The 22,986-nt window shown below is 49.1% G+C and overlaps 1 protein-coding gene across 6 annotated transcripts in view; it reads right to left on the bottom strand.

The window, feature by feature from the left end:
* Positions 1-22,986, bottom strand: part of Itga7 (integrin subunit alpha 7) — a 25,302-nt gene extending 2,316 nt beyond the window's left edge. The window contains exons 1-25 of one of the 6 annotated variants that reach the window (XM_029482650.1): positions 22,600-22,986; positions 17,605-17,732; positions 17,431-17,510; positions 15,835-16,090; positions 15,204-15,335; positions 14,839-14,958; positions 13,772-13,979; positions 13,474-13,667; positions 13,121-13,209; positions 12,884-13,011; positions 12,663-12,758; positions 12,461-12,522; positions 12,190-12,359; positions 11,044-11,193; positions 10,218-10,333; positions 9,630-9,822; positions 7,661-7,741; positions 7,496-7,575; positions 7,323-7,397; positions 7,082-7,184; positions 6,416-6,592; positions 6,123-6,251; positions 2,581-2,694; positions 2,281-2,379; positions 2,068-2,193 (exon numbers count right to left, since the gene is read on the bottom strand). In XM_029482650.1, coding sequence (XP_029338510.1) covers positions 2,068-2,193; positions 2,281-2,379; positions 2,581-2,694; positions 6,123-6,251; positions 6,416-6,592; positions 7,082-7,184; positions 7,323-7,397; positions 7,496-7,575; positions 7,661-7,741; positions 9,630-9,822; positions 10,218-10,333; positions 11,044-11,193; positions 12,190-12,359; positions 12,461-12,522; positions 12,663-12,758; positions 12,884-13,011; positions 13,121-13,209; positions 13,474-13,667; positions 13,772-13,979; positions 14,839-14,958; positions 15,204-15,335; positions 15,835-16,090; positions 17,431-17,510; positions 17,605-17,732; positions 22,600-22,805 — 3,312 coding nt within the window. In that variant the 5' untranslated portion in view covers positions 22,806-22,986. The other 5 variants (XM_021173693.2, XM_021173694.2, XM_029482649.1 and 2 more) reach the window with 5 other exon arrangements.

Here is a 22,986-nt window from a genome sequence, read left to right as displayed (position 1 = left end):
AGGGAATGCCCTCCAAAGCGTTCCCTCCTCCAAGTTCCCATTTTCTCAACTCAACACCTTCCACCTTGCCCTCAACTACAAGGCTCCTCGACTCCTACTGGACTACACAATCCTCGAGGACAAGATCGGTACCAGAGACATCTCTGAAACATCCGGGGCAAACAGAGTTCCTGGTGTATGCAGGGTAAGTGCTCCATGGAGTTGCCAGATGGCAGGGGGCCATACAAGAGGAACAGCAAAACAGCTTTAGACCTCAGAGAGTGCAGCCCACCGGTCAGCACAATCACCATGGTTGTGCCTCGGAGAGGCAGAGCCCCAAAGAACTATTTGTCTCGAAAACTTTATGCTGTTTTGGAGTTTTGCTCTGCTTGTTGCCCTCCTGGTCATGATCTATGAGTTGTACAAAAACTCTAAGGGGGTCTCCAGCTCCTCAATGGGCATTGGCATTTACAATAATAGTAACTGAGCCGAATGTGGTGACACACACCTTTAATACCAGCACTCGGGAGGTAGAGGCGGGCAGATTTCTGAGTTTGAGGCCAGCCTGGTCTACAAAGTGAGTTGCAGGACAGCCAGGGCTACATAGAGAAACCCTGTCTCGAAAAACAAAAACAAAACAAAAACAAAAAATAATAATAGTAATTGATCTTTTCCAAGTATTGCTGCTGGAGCAGATTAATGACTCAACCACCACCCTTAGAAAGAATTTAGAAACGTAGATTATTAGTGAAGTTAGGTTAAGATGGTTTTTGTTAGTGGCTTTGACATAGAAAATCTTGGGGAATAATTTAAAGTTCAGAAAGTCACACTCTTGGTAATTGAGTGGGGAATTTTTTTTTTTTTTTTTTTTTTTTTTTTTTTTTTTTTTTTTTTTTTTTTTTTCTATGTCTAAGACTAGCACCAGCTGATGTGCCTTTCTTGCTAAGGAAGATGGACTGGTGATCAGGGTGATGATTAATTGCGTGTATCCATTTAAAAAACTGTTGATGAGTGGGTGTGCACCCTGAGGATTTAAAGTAGAAATGGCTGGTTGTTTTTTATATAAAAGTTTAGATTTGGGCTGTTGAGATGGCTCAGTGGTTAAGAGCACTTCCAAAGGTCCTGAGTTCAATTCCCAGAAACCACATGGTGGCTCACAACCATCCATAATGAGGTCTGATGCCCTCTTCTGGTGTGTCTGAAAGCACCTACAGTGTACTTAGGTATAATAATAAATAAATTAGGCACAAGTGAGTGGGGCCAACCAGAATGAGCAACCTTCATTCCCAGCAACCACATGATGGCTCACAGCCATCAGTACCATATACAGTGTACCCATATACATAAAATAAATAAAATAAATCTTTTTTAAAAATAGAAATAAGTAAAAGTTTAGATTTGTGATTCTTTTAAGATTTTTTATAAGATTACTTTTTAAGATAAATAATAAAATAATCGATCCTTTTGCAACCACAAATTGCAGCCTCCCTGTAAGAGAACTAGCTGATAAAAGCAGCTTGCTTGCTTACCCTTTGTTAATCTATAACAAGTTACTTAAACATGAATATATATGGGTCCTTGGGAATAATTTGTTTTTTCACCTGTAATATGTAAAACGTTTAATTGTGTAAGGGTATCAGGATCATGTTTTTCTTTTTAAACATAACTGATTGAAATTATTCACTTAAAGAAAACTAGAATGTAACCACAGGGTAATCTGTATATTGCTTGAAAGATTTTGCTGGGGTATATAAGCTATAGGGGAAAAATAAGGTTGTTGGAGCTTGTTGGAGCCTTGCTTCAGCCACCAAGTAAGTGTGTGTGTGTGTGTGTGTGTGTGTGTGTGTGTGTGTGTGTGTTTTCTCATCCTTTTCACTAGCCTCAGAGAATTGTTTTACTCCCTCAGAGAAAAGTCTGCTGAGTGATTAATCACCAACTCCACACCCCTCCTCAACAGTGTACCTGACCTGTCCAAGCTGGCCTTTGGCAAATGGAACCCACACAGGGATGAGTGCATGTGTGGGTGAGAGGCTAGCTACCTTACTCTAATTCTAGTTCACACTGGTTCCATCCCTCCCCAAGCCTCACCTTCCACAGCAGCAGTACCAGCAAAGCCAGGACTAGCAGCCCAGCCAGCACTGCCAGGAGGATGACCCACCAGGGGACTCCTTCCACAACCACGGCCATGGGGTCCAAGTACACCATCACTGGAATCTGAGAAACAAGAAGCTCAAAAGCTGGAGTGAGTGGAAGGAAGAGAGTCCCCGTCCACCCACCACATCCACCAGCCTGGCAACTGACCACTGTAGATGCATCTCTGAGCAACAAGTTCTTAATGGAGGACTTCACTGTGATGTTGGCTCGGACAATCACTTCCAGGGATTTCACGGCCATGTACTCCTAAGAGGATAGGGAAGAGACTCCTCAATGCCGATGTTCCCTCAACCCTCCCCAACCTGAAATTACAGACAAAATGGTGCCAAGGCAGAGGGTAAATGTGGCTTTACAGAGTGCTGCATTTGGATGTGAAAGGAGAAAAAGCAAACTCCCATGGGACTTTTGCAGAAGACACCCAGCCTAGAGCCCCAGTGGTGTCCTCACCTCCAGAAAGGTGCTGTTCCAGAGGCGGCCCCAGACATGAAGCACGGCTGCACGATCAAAACTGTAGAGTGGGCAGCTGAACACCACACACTTGGCCGTGCCCAGGGTGCAGTCCTAGGAACAAGGATTGGGAGGACCCTGAGCCAGCAAGCCCATGAGTCTGCCATCTCTCTCATGCTCTCATCTGACCTCAAACTCCAGGAAGTCTTCCCAAGACAGCCCTCTGGCCCAAAATAGTACCTACCTCAACTCTAGACTATTTGGCTTTGAAACACATTGGAGGGAGGGAAGGGGAGGTCTTTGACTTCCTAGCAACAGGCAGAGCGGCTTCCTGAGGTGGTACCTACTCAACCTATTGTCTGAGTTATTAAGCATCCAGTGACTACCAAGCACTTACCTCAGTTAAGCTCCAAATGCTGAGACAGGCCCAAGCTAGCCTCCAATGTATCCTTCTACCTTGGCCTCTATGTGCTGAGACTGCTCTGATGTAGACCACTGTACCTGGCATCAGTGTTTCTCAAAAGAAGAAACTGAAGCTTAAAGAAGGCCACCAGCCTACTTCATGTCGCAGAGCTGGTAAAGCTATTATTCAGTGGTGCCAGGCATGGTGGTGCACACCTTTAATCCCACACTCAGGAAGCAGAGGCAGATGGATCTCTGTGAGTTTGAATGCCTATATAGAGCATTCCAGGACAACCAAAACTACATAATGAAACTCTGTCTCAAAAAAACTGCTTGTGGACGTTGTACATCGTGGTGCGGAGCCTAGTGCGCACCACGATGTACAACGTCCACAAGCAGTATATAGAGCATTCCAGGACAACCAAAACTACATAATGAAACTCTGTCTCAAAAAAAAAAAACTGCTTGTGGACGTTGTACATCGTGGTGCGGAGCCTAGTGCGCACCACGATGTACAACGTCCACAAGCAGAACTCACTGAGGGAGAGGTTTTTGACAAGTTACTGAGGGCAGGGAACTCACATTCTTCCAAAGCTGACTTCAACCTACTTGCCTAAAAGTTACCGTTAGCCACCATTCACAACACACACACACACACACAATATACATATGTACATACATACATACATACACACACATATACACACATACACAAACACACATACACACACATATACACACATACACAAACACACACATACACACACATATACACACATACACACATATACACACACACACACATGCACACAAGAATGGCTTGAGAGTGTTTGGAGTCCTTCTTTAAAAACCATGTTCTGGGGGCTGGTGAGATGGCTCAGTGGGTAAGAGCACCCGACTGCTCTTCCGAAGGTCCAGAGTTCAAGTCCCAGCAACCACATGGTGGCTCACAACCATCCGTAACGTGATCTGGCGCCCTCTTCTGGAGTGTCTGAAGACAGCTACAGTGTACTTACATATAATAAATAAATAAATCTTAAAAAAAAAAAAAAAAAAAGAGCTAGCCTTGGCTATCTGAGACTCTGTTTAAAAAAAAAAAAAAAACATGTTCTAAGTGGGGAGGGTGCATGCTGCTGCACACATATGAAAGTCAGAGGACAACCATCAGGAGTTGGGTCTCTCCTTCCACCATGTGGGTTCCAGGGATGGAAACTCAAGTCTTCCATCTTGGCAGCAAGTACCCTGACTCACTGAGCCACCTCCTAGCCCCTTTTTGGAATCTTTTGGTCTTCCTTTATTTTTCTACTTTGAGTAATTCAAAACTCTTTAGTCAGCTTGTTAAGAGGCAAAGCTATCTCCTGCCTTTATTGTATATAAAAAGAATCCAAGTGAAGGAAATAGGTGGTGGCTCAGCAGGTAAGAGCACTGGCTGCGCTTGCAGACAGCCTGTGTTCAGTTCCTAGAAGCCGCACAGCAGCTCACAACCACCCATAACTCCAGTTCTAGGGGATCCAAAGCCTCCTTCCAACCTCCATAGGCACGAGGTACACATATGATGTCCATGCATGTATGCTGGCAAAACACTCATAAACATAAGATAAATCTTCCAAAAATATTTCTAAATAATCTGAGATAATACATGAGGTGAAATGAGCCAGAAACGGGTAGAAAAATGTCACACGGTCACCCATGTGGCCTCTAAAAGAAGGCACTGTGTGCATATGGGTCACATACATATAGGCAGGCAAAACACTGATACACATCAAAATAATAAAATCACATTATAAAAACAGAGAAGTAAATAGTAAATAAAGCCAGGCACAAGGACACATGCCTGTAATTCCAGCATCTGAGAGGAAATCAAAGGGTGCAAATTGGAGGGATGCCCAGGCTATATAACAAGACATCCCTTCTCCCTCTCAAGAGAATGAGGATCTGGGCTGTAGTTCTGTAGTAGAGTGCTTGTCTGGCATACACAGGCCCTAGTTTGATCTCTAGTCCTTCTAAGTAAAGAGGGAACACATTGTATTTTATGGAATAATGGGCTGCTTGGTTCTGCAATAAAAATAAATACAATTAATAAATAACTGGGTCTGGTGGCACATGCTCATAATCCAAGACTCTGTTTCTAAACTAGGCAGAGTGACATACGCTTTTAATCCCAACACTCAGGAGGCAGAGGCAGAAGGACCTCTGTGAGTTCAAAGACAGCCTGGTTTACAGAGCAAATTCCAGGACAGCCAAGGCTACATACACAGAGAAAACCCTGACTAGTAAAATCAGAGAGAGAGAGAGAGAGAGAGAGAGAGAGAGAGAGAGAGAGAGAGAGAGAGAGCGCTTGTTAACCAGGAGTCTCTCAGAGCTGCCGGCCCTGTGGAAAGGTGGAACTAGATGTAAATATACTACAGCAGCAGCTAGTTCCAGATGCACAGCTGCCTGCGTTCTTTAGCCTGGAGTGTCAAAGAGGCATGGGGAGGCTTCTTCCCAGAGAAAAGAACAGGATGTGAGAGAGTACACTGACTGCTTACAGAGAAGGGCCAAGTATCTCCAGGTCTGTACTGCCCACATTGTCATGCCTGGGTTACCTCTACCCACAGTGTCTCCAACTGACATCTGTACCACAGTCTCACCGTCAACACCACCTTAGGAGGAACAAGCATAGAGCCTTCATCTCACCCAGCTAAATACCAAAACTACATGCGAAAACAAGAAGCAAAATTGTTCAAAAAGGAGAGCTTAGCAAACCTCATGTGTATACCGTAACCTTAATTATGATAACAGAATGTTGAGCCCGGTGGCACATGCCTGCAATCCCAGCACTTGGAAGGTGCAGGCAAGAGACTGAGTCCATCCCAGCCCTTAGGACACGTGATGTTTTATATAAATGGGCAGGATCACTTGCCCGGCTACCCAGCTGGCCCTAGAGTGGGCAGTTGCAGAGTCTGAGGTGTCAGGAACTGCCTCACCGGCACTCTCTTCCTCCAGCTGGGATGCAGACTGTCTGGATGACTCATTTCTGCTGTTTGCTCAAGCGCCTTGTCGGGCTGACCTCCACGGAAGCTCCCAGACATTTTGTGCACCTGTGACGGTCCCTCTACCACTCATGCACCCCAGTGGCTGCACTACCCACACTGACTCACCAGAGTCACGTTTCTCTTCTCAGCAGAGGACACTGGCCACCAGGATGTGCTAGGCTCCACCTTCTCTGGAGGCTCCTGCGGCTCCGGCTGCCCCAGCTCTCGCCGCCTCCTATCCCTGCTGTCCACATCCTGGACAGGGAAGAGGAAGGAGTAGAAGGGGTCCCTCCAAGTACGGCAACCGTGAGATGGCATCTCCACTCCACCACTCACACGGACTCCCCCAGCTGCATGACATTCCTCCCAATTCTCTCCCCAACCCCAGGCCCCTCACCCACTCCGCCTCTAAGCCTCACCAGCTGGAGGATGTTGGGTCTTGGGGAACAGATCCCTCTCTTGCCAGGCCCCTGTCCGCCCTCCAGCTCCACCCGCATGGGGTACAGCAGCCACTTTCCATTGGCGATCTCGTGGGGCCACATGATGTTGAGGAACGCAGAGCCCAGAGTATTGAGGGACTGGCCTTGATTAGAGACCTACAGGGTCCAAAGCAGTGTGAGGAAATGAAGCTCAGATACATCCAGAGAGAGGAGCAAGGTTGAGGGGTGGAGCTCAGGAAACACAGCATCACCAAAGCTGCACAGTCTAGATCAGGCATTATTCCCTCCTCATACCAAACCTAGGCAAAGCTGAGCATGTGTGAGGGGGACTAGGTCAAGCCAGGGTGAAGTATTAAGGAAAGGTATAAACTCTGCCCAAGACCCCATTCCAGCTGGACCCTGAGCAGAGGGTCTTCCTTGAGTTCCCAGGGCCTCTCAGAACTGCAGGAGAGCTGGCCTGTCTAGAGGACTCATTGAGACTCCTGCACCAGCATATCCTCAGCGCTGTCTACCCAGTGCAGAAGTGTTGGAACCCCAGGACCACCATGTGGGAAAGAACCTATACCTTGAGACATGTTTCGACAGCCTATCCTCTATGCCAAGAAGAAAGGAGACCAAGGAGGGGCCACACAGCGGGATGCTTACCGTGACCTCATACTTGACTTTGCTGCCCACATCCCTTTCAGATCGCATGGCACTTTCACCCTTCACCTCCCCAGAGAAGAAGAGTTGCTGGGGAGAGGCCACCCTGGTTGTTGAAGGACAAGAAGAAGGGATAAAGAGACCTGGGGTCCAGCCAAATGGAGTCAGGAGGGTAAGGCCAGGTAAGGCAGAGCCCAAAGCAGGGATCGGGAGTGGCAGAGGGGCCCACACAAGCAACACTTACCCTGAAATGGACAGCGGCAATTCAATGAAGACATGAGCCCGAACGGAGACCGGATCCAGCTCCTGCTCACTGATCCTGACATGTGAACATAGGCATATGTGGGCAGTTGGCACAGGAACCACCATGAGACACTTGAAGCCCTTCTAAGTGACCCGACCTGCCCCCAGGCTTACGTGGCTAACAGCAATTTCACCTCCAGCTCTGTGGTCTCAATAGTGATTCCAGAGGTGCTGAGGATGAGGTAAAAAGTAACCTGCCCAGTGAGGAATGACAGGTGAGTCAGGGGAGGGCTGGGTCTTAAGCATGGGCCACTCAAGGCACAAGCCAGATATGCCAACCTGAGCGCCTCTCTTCATAGGGTTCCCCAGCTCACACTCGACATGAGAGGCGCTGTCATTGGACAGGCAGAGCGGCTTCTCCTGGATGGGGGAGGGAAGGATAGGTCAGTTTGGGTTACTGAAGCTCTCAAGATCTCACCTCACATGTACATACAATGGAGCTTTACTCAGCCATAAAGAAGAGCAAAACTGTCATCTTCAGGGAAACGGGTGGAACTGGGGATTGCCATGTTAAGCAAAACAAGACAGACTCAGAAAAACAAACATCACATTTTCTCTCCTATAATAATTTAGTTTCACCAGGCAGTGGTGGCACATGTCTTTAATCCCAGCACTTGGGAGGCAGAGGCAGGTGGATTTCTGAGTTTGAGGCCAGCCTGGTCTACAGAGTGAGTTCCAGGATAGCCAGGGCTATACAGAGAAACCCTGCCTTGAAAGAAAAAAAAAAAAAAGAAAGAAAGAAAGAAAGAAAGAAAGAAAGAAAGAAAGAAAGAAAGAAAGAAAGAAAGAAAGAAAGAAAGAAATTTAGCTTTAATATACACATAATGTAAAAGTGGAAGGGTGGAGGAACTGTATGGGGGGAAGGGTTCTAAACTGGGCCTGAGGGAGCACATGAAAAGATAGTAGGGAAAATAAATATTGCATATTTTCTCTCATATGTGGAACCTAAATATATATAAACCTGTATGTGGGGTGTGTGTGTCTGTCTGTCTGTCTGTCTGTCTATCTAGAGTGGCATATGCCTATAACTCTAGCCCTTGGGAGGCTAAGGCAGAAGGACTGACACAAGTTCAAGGTCAGCTGGGGCTACTTAGAAAAACCTTGTCTCAAATATACATATGGTCCAAGCTTGGTACTTGGTAGTGTATGCCTTTAATTCTACTGCCCTGGAAGCAGAGGCAGGTGGATCTCTGTCAACTGAGGCCAGCCTGCTCTATATAGCAAGTTCCAGGTTAGCCAATGCTATGACCCTGTCTCAAACACACACACACACACACACACACACACACACACAAAATGGAGACTATGTTGGGAGTAGAAAGCAGTCTAAAGAAAGTGGGAACAAGACAGGTTAATACTGGATGCAGAAAGACAAAGTATGTTTTTTCTAAGAAGATATATAAGCATGGGGGGAACTACGGGAAGAGAAAAGAGGGTGTGGTGTTTTGAATAAGAATGTCCCACATAGGCTCATATATTTGAATGTTTGGTCATTAGGAAGTGGCACTATTAGGAGGGGTTGCCTCGGAGTGGGTGTGGCCTCATTGGAATAGGTGTGGCTTCATTGGAGTGGGTGTGGCCTCACTGGGGTGGGTGTGGCCTTGTTGAAGTAAATGTGTCACTGGGAGTGGGCTTTGAGATTTCAAATGCTCAATCTAGGCCCAGTCTCTCTTTCTCTCTTCCTGCTGCCTGCCAATCAGAATGTAGACTCTCCTCTACCTCTCCAGCACCATATCTGCCTGCGTGCTACCATGCTTCCCACTATGACAATAATGGACCAAATCACCAAAACTGTAAGCCAGTCCCTATTAAATACTTTCCTATATAAGAGTTGCCCATGGCAAGGGCCAGGTACGGTCACACACACCTTTAATTCCAGTGCTTTGGAGTCAGAGGCAGGTGGATCTCTGTGAGTTTGAGGCCAGTCTCATCTACAAATTGAGTTCTAGTACAGTCAGGGCTGTTACACAGAGAAACCCTGTCTCAGGGGAGGGGGATTGAGAGGGAAGGGGGAGAGTTGCCATAGTAATAGTGTCTCTTCACAGCAATGGAACAATGGCTAAAATGGAGTATTGGGAGTGATTATGATCAGATAAGCACACTGAAATACAGGTCTGAAAACATCATAATAGGACTCATGACTACAAAAAAAAAAAAAAGAAAAGAAAAGAAAGAAGGAAAGAACAAAAGTAAAAAAAAAAAAAAATTTAAATGACCCCGCCCACTGTGCCCTGTCCCAGGTTCTTACCACAGAGTCCAGAGCACGGACTCCTGAGTACCGTAGAGAGGCTGGGAGGGTGACCAAGAGCTGTGCTTCATGAGCGTCATCCCCATCTGCCTGAGGCCGGGCAGGGTCAGAGGGCAGGTTGGTGACTGTCAGTTCCAGGCCTATGAACGGCTGCCCACTCAATGCGAACAGGGCGGTCCTTCCATCCAGATCCCTGGAAGACAGAGCCCAACTCACTATAGAGTCTGAGCCTCTCACCAGTGACCTCTCTCTTCCCAGTCTCCAGTCAAGTACACACTGCCTCTCCTCCCACTCCAGGTCCCCCAAGTAGCAAGCCAGCTCTTTCCGCAGCACCTCCATCCTTACCCTAACTCCACCACTTTCTGACCTTGTGTAAACAGCAAGATCTCTGAGCCTCTGCTCTGAGTTCTTAACAGGGAGCCAGCCAGCCCTACCTCACAAAGGAGTGTAACAAAGTGTCCACAGAACACAAGGCATTATCCAGACTAGGAGAATCGTTATCTCTTCCCAGTCAGGGCCTCTGCCTGACCACTCTGAGCCCTGGCCCCTCCCCTCTTCCTCTACAAGCACCCTCTCCACCCTTCTCACATGGGCAGAGCCTGGAACTCTGTGTCGCTGATCCGGGAACAGAACTGGTACCGCTCGAGCTGGAGGTTGCTCTGACAGATCTTATCTTCACCGCAGCCTTGCTTCAGGAAGTGGATCTAGGAGAAGATCATCTCTAAGGTTAAGGCAGGAAGGGGTCAAATGTGTCACCAACTCCAGAACTGGCACTTAACTGTGTGACACTGGGCTGGCCTCTTAACCTCTCTGAGTTGTAAAATAAAGTGAATACTGCCATACTGCTGTAAGGATTAGCAGGCTGGTCCGTAGGCAGGCCACGCTGTCCAGCCCAGACTGTACAATCTATATCCCAGAGATTGAGAAACAGTGAAGGGTATGGTCACTGAGCTGCCAAGAAAACCATGCATGGAGCTTCATGCTGCCCCTTCTCACGGAATGATTTAATGCACGGTAGTTTATGAGCCTTGATTATCCTAAGACCTGCGTGACTACAGGGAGTGGAAGAGCAGGAGCTGTCTTCTCACTCTAGGGGGCGCTGTCCTCTCACTCTAGGGGGCGCTGTCCTCTCACACTAGGAGCACTGTCCTCTCACACTAGGAGCATTGTCCTCTCATACTAGGGGGCGCTGTCCTCTCACACTAGGAGCACTGTCCTCTCACACTAGGAGCACCGTCCTCTCACACTAGGAGCATCGTCCTCTCACACATTGAGACATGTTGCCTTTGAGGTATCACATCACCGACATATATAGGGTTGTACTGTGTGAAAGAGCTTTGTGAGCTGTGAGCAGGTGTCACAGTGGAGATATCAGAACCATTGTCCATCCCAGCTCCATGTCCCTCATGCTCACCTCAGTCCTCTGGGTGCTGGGCTGGTGAGCATTGAGGATGGGAGCCACAGGGGGGAGCTCCTGGCCAGGCGCTTGCCTCCCTAATGGAGGGGTTCGGAGACCATATGACAGGGTCACCACAATGGCCCGTAGCTTGTCTTTGACGTTTTCCTGGAAGGGAAAGATTGTTTCTCACTGGAACAACTCCCAAGTCCCAGCCCTGATTAAGGCCCCCCCCCCATCAGTACACTGAAGACTCTTGTAAATTAAAAGAGGGAAACAGAAGCGCAGATGGAAATGCATGTGGGGATAAGAAAGAGAGACCCAGGACAGCCAGAGCTGTACAGAGAAACCCAGTCTCAAAAAAAAAAATAGCTGCTGTTGTTTAATATTGTTTGATACACCCACACAAGTTTTGCATTAGGTATTAATCTCTGTACAATAATAAGAAAATAAATTTACATAAAGATAAAAAAAAAAGAAAGAGAGACCATGGCAGTAAACAGCCTTAAAGACCAGACCCCCACCCACCCCCGTGAAATGCCAGCCTTCCTTTCACAGATGTATGAAGGCAGCTCTCAAAGCTAAGCCAAGGAAGTAGGATCTCCTATTTACGCCAGTCTGGCCTGTATTAAAAAGTTCCAGGACACTCCATTAAAAAAAAAAAAATCAGGCATCAAGGCAAAAAGGAGCTCGAAAGGAAAACCATTTAATGCCTGGATTTAAAAAAAAAAATGGAATTCTTCACTAGTTTAGGTGTCATCTTCGTCATCTTCATGAAGAAGCCCTGCTAGTCTTATCTGTTATTCCAATCTTAGTATATGTGCTTCCAAGTACAAAGAATTTTTACTTTTTAAATTGTGTGTGTATGTGTGTACACGTGCACACACATGTGCCTGTGTGCGTGCATAGGCGCGCATACATATAATGAACACATGAATGCAGGTATCCAAAGGAGCCAGAAGAGCTTGTCAGGGCTCCTGAAGCTAGAGTTACAGGGTACCACTAGTCAGCCAAGGTGGGTACCAGGACCCAAATCTGGGTGGCCTGCAAGAACAGCACAATCTCTTAACTGCTGAGCAATCTCTCCAACCCCTGGGAACCGAGAGCTGACAGCTAGGTGTGGGTGTGCTGCAGAAGAGCAAGGACCCGGAAGTCAGCAGCTACCTGCAGCTGGAACACAGTATCTCCACAGACTCGGTCATGTTGGTGCTTCAGCCACACGGTGCCGGAGGACTGATGCCTGAGGTCATCCAGGCCTCGGCTCAGAAACGTCACACGTGGAACCTGGCCCCGGAGCCTCCGGTCTGTGTCCCCATCTAACATATAATCTAAGACTGTGGCACGGAGGAAGAAGAGGGAAGAGAGTGGGCTGAAGATTCTGTTCCTCTCCACCTGGAGGCCATCGGAGTGAGCGGTAGGTGAGATCTCTACTCACCCACACTAGGGCTGTAGCTGCTGGGCACAGCGACATAGCTGAAACAGATCTTTATGTCCACGCTGTGGGGCAAAGGGAGACTCCTTAGCAAACAAGACCCCAAGCCCCATTGCTGCCACTGCCCAGACACAAACTAGCAAAGAGAGGCAAGGAAAGTGACCACTGGCAGCCTCCTCAGTCCACCCTTCTAATCTCCCCTCACCAGACCAAGCGTCCGTCGGCACAGTTGGGCTGTTCCAGATCGATAGCTCTGGGGTCAATGAAGATCTCTTGGGAGACATGTAGAACAGGTCTGGCCCTGGACATAGAGAGTTCATTGGGTGAGAACGGAGAGAGTGTGAAGTTGAGCACACTCTGCAGGACCAAGTATGAGACTGGAATGAGGCCACACCTGCAAGGGGATTTGATAGCCTGGAGGCTCACCTGAACAGAGCAGCAGTATCAGCCAGTGAGCCCACAAGCAGGTCTGGGTAGTGATTTCCGTCCACATCCAGGCCACCAGACAGGGAGTAACCAAAGCTCTTGATACCCACCGCCTCACCCTCCAGCACCTGGAGACAGGCAGTCAGCCTCATTGGGCCCCATTTTCCCAATCCTCCCTCCCCTGCCCACTGCAGCTAACACCCAGGACCATCTCCTAACAAGAATGACATCTCTCACCTGTGAAGGTTTGACAACCACCCCCAGGCTGCTCCCATGGTAGATAAAGACCTTCCCATCTCCGTCAAAGGGAGCTCCCACGGCAATGTCTGGGGACATGAGAAAAGGAAAAGGGATAATAGGCTGTGGAGGATGATGGACAGGGTCCACACCCAATTCCCCTCATTCAATCCTGTAGAATGTGTTGCCAGTTTCATTGATAAGCTACATACATCATTTAAAAATCCTCTTAGCCACTCTCTCCAGATAACACTAGCTCAACTTGCCTGAGTTTTAAAACAATCAGATCTCTGAGGGATACCATTACCTTCTCAGCCCCTCCCCACACCGAGTTTTCCTAATACCAGTCATACCTGGGAAGCCATCTTGGTTGAGGTCCCCCAATACAGCCAAACTGATCCCAAACATGGAATCAGGGGAGCCACAGATTCGGAGAGGAGAGATATCTGCCCAATGGCCACCCTGGTTCATGTACACATACACAGCACCTCCCAGCTCTTCTTGGCGTTCAAAGAAGTAGGGGGCACCCACAATCAGGTCTGCCCAGCTGTGGAGAAAGGAGACAGTATGGAGCCCTCTAAACCAAAGGACCCAGTACAAAGCATGGAAAGCACTCCTGGACCCAGGGACACTCCCCCTATCCCATCTCACCCATCATTGTTGAGATCAGTCACAGCCAGTGAATAGCCAAAGCCAGAGGTCAGGCGCTCCCCAGACAGCACAACCTCAGGTATCAGGCGGCTGGCACTATCCTTGCGCAGAATGACCACAGCCCCTTTGTGGTTGGCACGGGGAGCCCCTGCCACAAAACTCAGCTCTTCTGAGCGCATGAGACCCTTCCCAGAATCGATGGAGAAACCTAGGTGAGGGAATCGCTTACTGTGAGTGATTCTCCAACATTCAGAAGCCAGGTGAGCCCCTGGAGAGCCACAAAGAAAAGTTGCCTCTCCCCAGTCCCCACCACTGTGGCTAGACTATTCCTCCTCCCCAGCCAGGGCCTAGAAATCTTTGCAGCCCTCCTGGTCAGAGACACGGGATATGACACAGAGGTGTCATGGAGCAGAGAGAAAGGCACTGACAGAGAAGCTTTGGTGACTTGGTCAGAGGGGCTGGGCATAGCAACAAGAGCCAACCATTCATGCCCAACTTGGGGAACTGAAGAAGAGGGAGACTCCTCCCATCTTACACACCCAGAAGGTCCATTGACATCCAATGCATCCCCTCCCAATCTTTTCTACCCTGCCAAGGGGAAGGCAATCTTTACATAGATGGGAAGAAAACCAGGGGTCAAGGAAGAACTTGCTTCACCCAAATGTCTCCTGGACCTCGTTTCATCCATGTTGATATGCAGAATTGGCTATAAATGGCTATGAGGGGCTTACTCAAAAGGCTAAAGCTTTCTCCAACCCAAGTCACCATCCACCACTCAGAGGAACTTCCCTAAAGGTCACTCCAAGCAGGGTTGACCCTGGTCCTCTCACTCTACCTGGGTCTTCTTCCTTAGAGACCCTTGACTTACATCCCCCAAGACTATCACCTTCGAGACCTATTCTTCTCAGGCCTATTGATGGACCTAATTCTCTTCTGCAGTTTGTGCCCAATATGCGATTCCCTGAGCATGTGTTAGGGGAGGGTAGGGAAGGAAAGGATACTCCCTAAAGGGGAAATGGGAAGGCCAGGGCCAAACCCCAGGGCCCAGGGCGCAGGAGCTTACAAACCTAAATAGCTATTCAAGGTCAAGTCTCCGGCTGGTCCTGTGAGCCGGTCAGCAGGGTCCAAAGTTTTATACACCAGCTGGTCAGGGTCTGAGCTATCAATGTTGGTCACAAAAAGCAACCCTGTGGGGAGCAGGTCGGGGAGAGACACCAGGGAAACGGACAGCAGGAGAAGAGAGCACGAGGTACAGACAGAGCCGGATAGAAAGGCCAGAAGACGGTGAAAGGGGACAAAGGAGAGGAAGAAAGGGAGAGAAACCAAGAAGCCAGAGACACAATGACAGAGACAGAAGGATGGGCACATGGAGAGAGGGCAAGAGAAAGGAACAGAGGGTTAGAGTGATCCTGGGCCGGGGAGGGGTCCCTACCAAGGTAGCTGTTGGCAGGGACCGGGATGAGGCGGGGGTCTTGCTCCTTCTCGCCCCCCGCCTCGTAGGGCCCGTCATCCAGGTGTGCCAGGTCCGGAGAGCCCTGTGCACAGAGCTCCACCCTGGCCGTGCCTGCAAGGACAGTCCTGTTAGTATTCAAGGTGGAAGGGGCACCCCCTCAAGCCACACACTCTGCTGAACAGGCACATGGGCAGCCCCACTCTCTTCAGCCCCACCTCATCCATCTCCCTAGCCCAAGCTTCTAGGGGTCCCCCAAAGTCACACTCACCGAGTGTCAGCTCAGCCAGTGGCAGCGTGCAGAGACGGAAATGGCAGTGTTGAGATGTGGGCTGCTGTGTTGGAGCATGCAGGCCCTGGCCCAGGCGTGTATATGGGAGCTCATGCCAACATGTAGATAAACACATGGCCATGCGATGGAGAATAGGTACCCCCATTCATTTACATGCTAGCATAACGGGAGTGAAAGGCACGGCAGGCAATGCCCCAGGTCAACTTGTGATCATGCTTGACCCATTGCCAGCAATGGATGGCATCCTATGAGATGGGATCCCATCTCTGAGGTAAGAGGAGGTTTTGGTCTCCTCTCCACCCTCCCCAGCGAGTGACTCACCCTTCCAGTTATAGGTTCCTGGAGCCCCAAAAACGAGGTAGTGGCTGTCAGGGGAGAAGGTGGCAGCTGTGCCCTGCTGACAGAACCCAAACTGTTCATGGCCCTGGGGGCGCCCCTCACAGAACTTCCACTCCCCACCATCCAGCTCATCACGGATGGCCAGGTCCTGGCTTAGCACAAAGCATCGGCCAATCACATCCCGAGTCTCCAAAGCCTGGTCCACTCTCTGTCGAGACTCATATCGGTGTGCACACGTCTATGAAAGAGTGGAAGAACGGGTCATTTCCTGTTTACCAGGGACATATCTGCTGTTCATATGCAGACTTATGGCAGACACACCCATGCAAGCCTGTATGCATGCACATACACACACATACACACACACACACACACACACCTCTACCAGTATCACTGACACATAGTCCCCAGTCAGTGTGAAGTCCTTATCTAGTAACCTACCTGTAGCCACTTACGGGAAGATGGCTTTGTCCTGCATTCCACCTGGATACAGCACATAAAACGTGTGCTTCCCTGATTGTATAACAGTTTTGCAACATGCTAAGTTTGGTGTATAAGTTTGGGGTGTGTGTGTGTTCATTCAGATATGTGCAGGGGTGCATGTGTACAATATCAGTGTACATACACATATGCCAGGTGCTTGTGAAAATTAGGAGACAACCTTAGGTGTCATTCTTCAAAAGCTGTTCACGGTCTCTCGCTGGCACCAGGGCCCTGCCAAATGGGCTAGACTGGTTGACCAGTAATCCCCAGGGATCCTGCTGGCTCTGCCTCCCTAATATGGGAGTTACAAACACAACCTCCATACATTGCTTTTTTTTTTTTTTTTAATGTGAATTCTACGAATCCAACTCAGATGCCCATGCTTGCAAAGCAAGCACTTTGCTGAATCACATTCCCAGTCTTTGTCCCTAGACCTTTATAAGACATCACCTCTGAGAAGGACATACCCTGATACCTCGTCTCTGAGTACTACCAATTTTCAGAAGCATGACTCAGATCACCATGCCTGAAGAAGTCCTTTTTTTCTACTCTTCCTTTGGGCTTGTGGACTAGAGACTAGACCATTTTAGTTAACATTAGTTACATTCAGTCTTCTATTGATAATTGTGTTTCTATGAATGTTAGTTAGAGACACAGGGAGAGAAAGAGAGAGAGAAAAAGAGAGGTCATGACTAAAAGGCATGGTGCCACACAACTTAAATCACAGCCCTTAGGAAGCAGAGGCAGGAGGATATCGTTGAGTCCCAGGCCAGAAAGAATTTCCATAGCTGTTTGGCAGGGTCGGGACCTCTAACTGTATTCATGAGTCCTCTCTCAGAAACTAGCATAATGTCTGAAAATAAGAAAACAGTCTGCAGTGCTATGACAAATGTGTAGGTGAGTAGATTAAATCACAGACAAATATTTTTAAATGGATAAGGAACAGAGCCGTCTCTTACACTTTTGTGTATCACCCAGTGGTTCTAGGAACCACACCATGTGTCCAGTTAGTATTCTGAAGGTGCTCCTGTGCACAGGAACACAATGTACACACATCATCATAATTTCTGCATTGTCACAGGGAGTAGTACTCACAACAATCTTGCCCCCGGGCCCCTGGCTCCGGACACTGACTCCCAGCCACTGGTTCTCCTTGCTCTCCTTCTGCACGTTAGCTGAGGCAAAGACACTGGGAATCAGGGGAGGGAACAGGAGACCAAGTCCTGCCTCTTCACACACTGCCCCTACTCCACCCTCCCAAGGCCACACCTCCCCTGTCGATATCCACTCTGTAGCAGTCTGTCTCCTCTAGGCTCAGGGGACAAGCAAAGAGGCCTCCGGTGCGGTTTGCCTGCTGTCCAGGAAGAGCCAGGGCCTGGGGAGCGCCCACCAGCAGCCTGTAGGGTAGGACAAGGGCTAGACTCAGTCCAGAGTGTTCCAATTACCCTGGAGCTCCCCTGGCCTCAACTCCTCAGGGCCAAGCAGAGTGTTCAGTACTAAAGAGAAAAAAAAAATTAAAAGTCAAAAATTAAAAGTTTCCCTCAAATCCTGACAAGGACAGGTTAACAGACCTGAGCCTTACAATCTTGTCACACGCGTGCTTACTCTATACATAAAGAACCAACAGATAGCACGGATACATACATGGGAACACACATGCCAGCCAGAGCAGCCTGCCGGCATTGCCAGCCTGAGAGCTGCCCTGCCCAGCACCTGTTCCCGACAAGCTCCCCACCCCCTACTTGGCCCCAGCCTCAGACTCTGCCCTCCTCCCTAACCCTGGTCCAGTTGACACCCCGCCAAAATTGCAAGAATGCCTGGGACAAGAGCAACGGGCACACAGACTGGCACAGTGGCTCAGGGACAGCTTCAGGGGCCAGGCAAGAAGCTGGAAATGGATCTGCTTCCCCTTTGCCATGTGTCCAACAAAGACCCTACCCACCGGTGGCCCAATGAACCCCAAACTCAGTCATGCACACTGGCATGGAAGTCGAGAAGGGTTTCTCATAGCCTTTAACCTCACCCGAGTCCCTCCCCATATCCAGAGTCCCCTTTCCCATCTGACCTTCCTCTCCATCCACAGCTTTTTCTTCCCCTCTCCCTCCACCCCTACCCAGTCTTCTCCCTCAGCCATTTTCTCAGCTACAACGTTCTTGGCAGAACAATTTTCCATGATTACAGCCAAAGTGTCTTCCCCAGAGGGGGACTGTGCTGGGAATGGAGGCTGCCTGGGTCCCCCAGGACTGGACCCCAAAGCCAGGAGTGACTGAGAAGTAAAATGAAGTAACTGATACCCAGATGGCTACAGAGATCCTCTCTCTTCAGGAAAAGGCTCACGAATGGCAGGCAGCAGGACGAGCCTCAAGGCCTCTCTCCCACACTCTTCCACGTCCCATCCTGGGGGTGAAGCCCACAACTGTCGGACAGTATTACTGACAGGCATCTGTGGGGCACTGCGCCAGACCGTGTAGGGTGAGGGGAAAGGTTCCCACAACTCTTGCCGTCTCTTAGCAGCTGTCATCCCGTATCAGAGCCAGTGTCAAGCGGGGGTCAGGAGAGCACGCAGCAGGAAACAGGGTTCAGCAGTCAAGGCTTGCTGCTTTTGCAGAGGACCTGGGTTCTATTCCTAGCACTCACCCTAGGTGGTTCACAACTGCCTGTAATGTCAGCTCCAGAAGATTCAACACCTTCTTATGACCTCTGTGCACATAATTTTATACGGGCACCAAGAACACACACACACACACACACACACACACAAATAAAAAAATTAAAAATAGGTCTTTTAATAGAAGGGATGGGGGGTTGTAGAGATAACGTAATAGTCGAGAGCAGTTGTAAGCCATATGTGGTGGTGCACATGTTAATCCCAGCACTCTGCAGGGTGAGGCAGGCAGATCGTGAGCTTAAGGCTGGCCCATTCTACAAAGAAAGTTCCAGAACAGCCAGGGCTACACAGAAAAACCCCGTCTCAAGAAAATAAATGATAGGGCTGGAGAGATGGCTCAGCAGTTAAGAGCACCGACTGCTCTTCCAGAGGTCCTGAGTTCAATTCCCGGCAACCACATGGTGGCTCACAACCATCTCTCATGGGATCTGATGCTCTCTTCTGGTGTGTCTGAAGAGAGCAATGGTGTACTTATATACATAAAATAAATAAATGAACCTTTAAAAATTAATTTAAAAAAATAGATGAATGATAGATAGATGATAGATAGATAGATAGATAGATAGATAGATAGATAGATAGATAGATAGATAAAAATAAATAAATAAACAAAACACTTGTTGCTCCTGCAGAGGACTGAGTTTTATTCCCAGTACTGCTCACATTCCCATGCTGGCTCACAACAATACTTAAGTCCAGTTCCAGGGAATCTGATACCCTCTTCTGGTCTTCAGAGACACCATGCACATGCATGCAGTACACGAACATACATCAGCAAAATATGCAAACATATAAAGCAAAAAAAAAATCTTTTAAAAATGGAGGGAAGAGGAAGAAAGACGACATATGTTCATCATTCATGTCACGACCGTTTACTGATGCCACATTATACATCAAGCCCTAAGTCAGGTAAGACAAGAAAATGATATTTATTCAGCACCTACGATAGGTCAGGCCCTGGGCTAGACATGGAGGTTGGAGGAACTACCCTTTAGCACTCTCTGATTGGATTCCTAGGGGAGGAGCCATGAGCATTCTCCCACTGGCTCTCACAATCCTGTAAGATAAGAACTCTTATCTCCCAGATGTGCATCCTCATTCACACACTTTAAGCAGCCTGCCCCCATTTACAACCACATCTGCCTAATTACCTGGTCAGTCGTTGCCTGGCCTGTTGCCAGAAAAGTAAAAAGAGGAGGAGAAAATGACACCCTAGGAAATCTAGGTGATGTGCCCTGAGTAAACAGAGCCCTCATAGTCTGCAGTGTGCCAACCTGCAATCGCAGAGAACATCTTCTGTTGGAGAGGGTACAGGGGTGGAGGGAGCCTAATCTGTCTTTGTACTTGCCCCATAGGAAGTGCCAATTTACTGAGTTCATGCTTCTTGTGGGGTCACGGAGACACCCAGTGCCTCCACTGCTTAGTGCCCACATGCACAGCCCAAGAAGCAGGAGTGTGCATGTTCACACCTCCCCTAAAGGCCAAGTGCAGGAAGGAACAAAGATGCTCACATTGACAGAAGCTAAAGGACCAATCCTACTCCTGGAAGAAAGAACCCAGCCAGGTCCTCTTGGAATAAGAACACCCCGTCACCTCTGCCCCAGCCACACTCTGCTTCATGGCTTCACTCCGGGAGCCCAACAACCCCAGGCCTTCAGACAGAATAGTAACCAAAGCTTCAGTGAATGCAAGGGGTAGGGGTGGGGTGTGGGTGATGTTGGCTGCCGAGTTCGGTGAGTAGTAGCACACGACTACTGTATCCTACCAGAGCTTCAACCCCAGACCAGCCCCTCCCTGACCTAGTGCAGTCTGAGTGGCCCTCTGGGAAAACTACATGTCCAGAAAGGCTGGCTCTGCCTGGGGTCCCTCCAGGCAAGCCTCTGGATCCAAGATGCTGTGAAACTGTTCTCAGGCTCTGTGAATCCCAACACCAGGGCTCCAGAACAGCGAACACTTTCTCAGCACTCACTACAGGCCTTGTGCTATTGAATGATCCGATGGGATCGTGATATTGTTTGCTTCCATTTTGCAGTTGATAGGAATAAGTGAGGTGGCAAATACAGAGCAAAGTAGGAAGGATAGAACTCAAAATCTTACCTAAGTTAGAATGAAAACAAACGAGTCTTCCTATCAGTGCTCAAGACGCTACAGGGGAGAGAGAGACCAAACAAGGTGGCAGCTTCTCTGTGCCCCCAGTCAGCAGAATGCCCCCTGCTGGAGCGCAATGAGGCCAGACAGTCAGGCCCCTCTGGGAATATCCCTAACTTGGCCCTGGGAGACAGAATCAGGGGCCACCTTTAGAGAAGGGGAAAATGACAAGAGACCATGCTATTAAAAATAACCTAGAATTTGCCTGGAAATAACTCAGAGAGTTCGGCATGTCCTAAAAAGGCCTCCAGGCCTGGAACTCTAACAGATGGGGGGAAGAGGGGGGAGAGAGGAAGAGACGGAGAGGAAGCCTGCTACTGGCTAGAGACATCAGTTTCCTATCTTTCCCAAAGGTTTAGAGAGCTCACCCTTCTCCCAGATGACAGGAATAATGGAAGAAGAAAGATTAAGGCTACCCCCACCTCCAGTGAGTGAGAAATAAACTCTCATCTCTGTCTCCTGCCCCCAGACCAAGGAAAAGACAGTCCCCAAGGACAGCATCGATCCCAGTAATGGACACTTAAATGTGGCTTGTGCATTGGCCATGGGTGAGAAAGCCCTTTGGCGGGCGGGGTGGGGGGAGTTGGAGGGGAGCTTTCTTCCTGGTCTCACCTCCTGTCACATGTAGTAAGAACCAAGGATTCAGAAACACTGCAAATGTGTCTAGCTACCAAGGGTCCTGAAAAAAAATGTCAATTATTCCTCAACCTAGGGCTTCCTTGTCTCTCCCTACTGCTGAGATTTCTGGAGTTGGAAATTTCCTGAGGAGGAACAGAAGCAGCGTGGTATCTTTACTGTATCTTGCTGCTGCTGCTACTGCTGCTGTTTCTGGCGATGATGGTGACAGCTGCCACCATTTCTTGCTACTGCTCAGACAGTCTCTATTTTTCAGACAGTCTCTGCCACCGTCTGTGACCATCACTGAAGACTGTCAGGCCTTCTCAGCTCTTCCTCTAGTCTCCCTGCTGTGTTAAGCCACACCACTCCTGGCCTCCATGCCCTGCAGTCCTCACGCTATCTCATGGTGATGCTTTGACAGTTAGCTATTTCTGTTTTCTCTCCTCTTTGCTTCCCATGGCACCCTCATCCACTCTGCCCTTGCCCACTCGGTCCACCCTACGCAGAGGCAGAATGCTCACCCTCCCTTCCTGGAGCAGTTCACCCCTCTGAGGTAGAAGAGGAGCCAGAGATGCAAGGCTGGAGCAAGAATGCAAACGGAAGGGAGAGGCAGAAGGAAGAGGGTCTCTGGCAAGAATGTTGCTCTTTAACTCATCCCCCAAGGCAAGACTCTGAGTCTGAGGACCTGGACAATAGGAGGCAAGGCTTCAAGTGTGGGATGCCTGTGGGCAGAGTACGGTTGAAAACCTGAGAGATGGATAGGTGAGGAGTTGGGAGAAAGGTAGCCCAAGGCTTGAGCCTGGGGACTCTGGGCGGGTACGGTGACTCACCAGCTCTGGGGTCGGGGCTGTAATTGTCGGTGCAGGGCCACCGAAAAGCCGAATAGGCTGCCGGGTTCTCCCTCCTTTCGTATGGCACCCATCACATCCAGATTGAAGGCAATAGCCGGTGGTAAGAACAGTCCAGCGAGCAAGGAAGTAATAAGGTAGCAGATTCCGGGGGGCCGGAGAAAATCGCACCTCGTAATCCTGGCCATGGGACCAACGCTCTCCCAGCTAGTGCGAGGAAATCGTAGCGCGCCGGGAGCCCCAGGTCTCCCCGAGGGTGTTTCTGTTTCCGAAATCTAGCTGATCTTTCCGGGTCTTCCAATCTTTCACCTCAGCACCCCTCTTCAGTCCCTTCCCTCTGCTGCCCCAGGACCAGCTAAGTACAACTAC

This window comes from Mus caroli, chromosome 10 (genome assembly GCF_900094665.2).
Source record: "Mus caroli chromosome 10, CAROLI_EIJ_v1.1, whole genome shotgun sequence".
NCBI classification, from domain to species: domain Eukaryota; kingdom Metazoa; phylum Chordata; class Mammalia; order Rodentia; family Muridae; genus Mus; species Mus caroli.
Note: the sequence above shows the minus strand (reverse complement) of the source record. Positions and strands in the feature narration are given on the sequence as shown.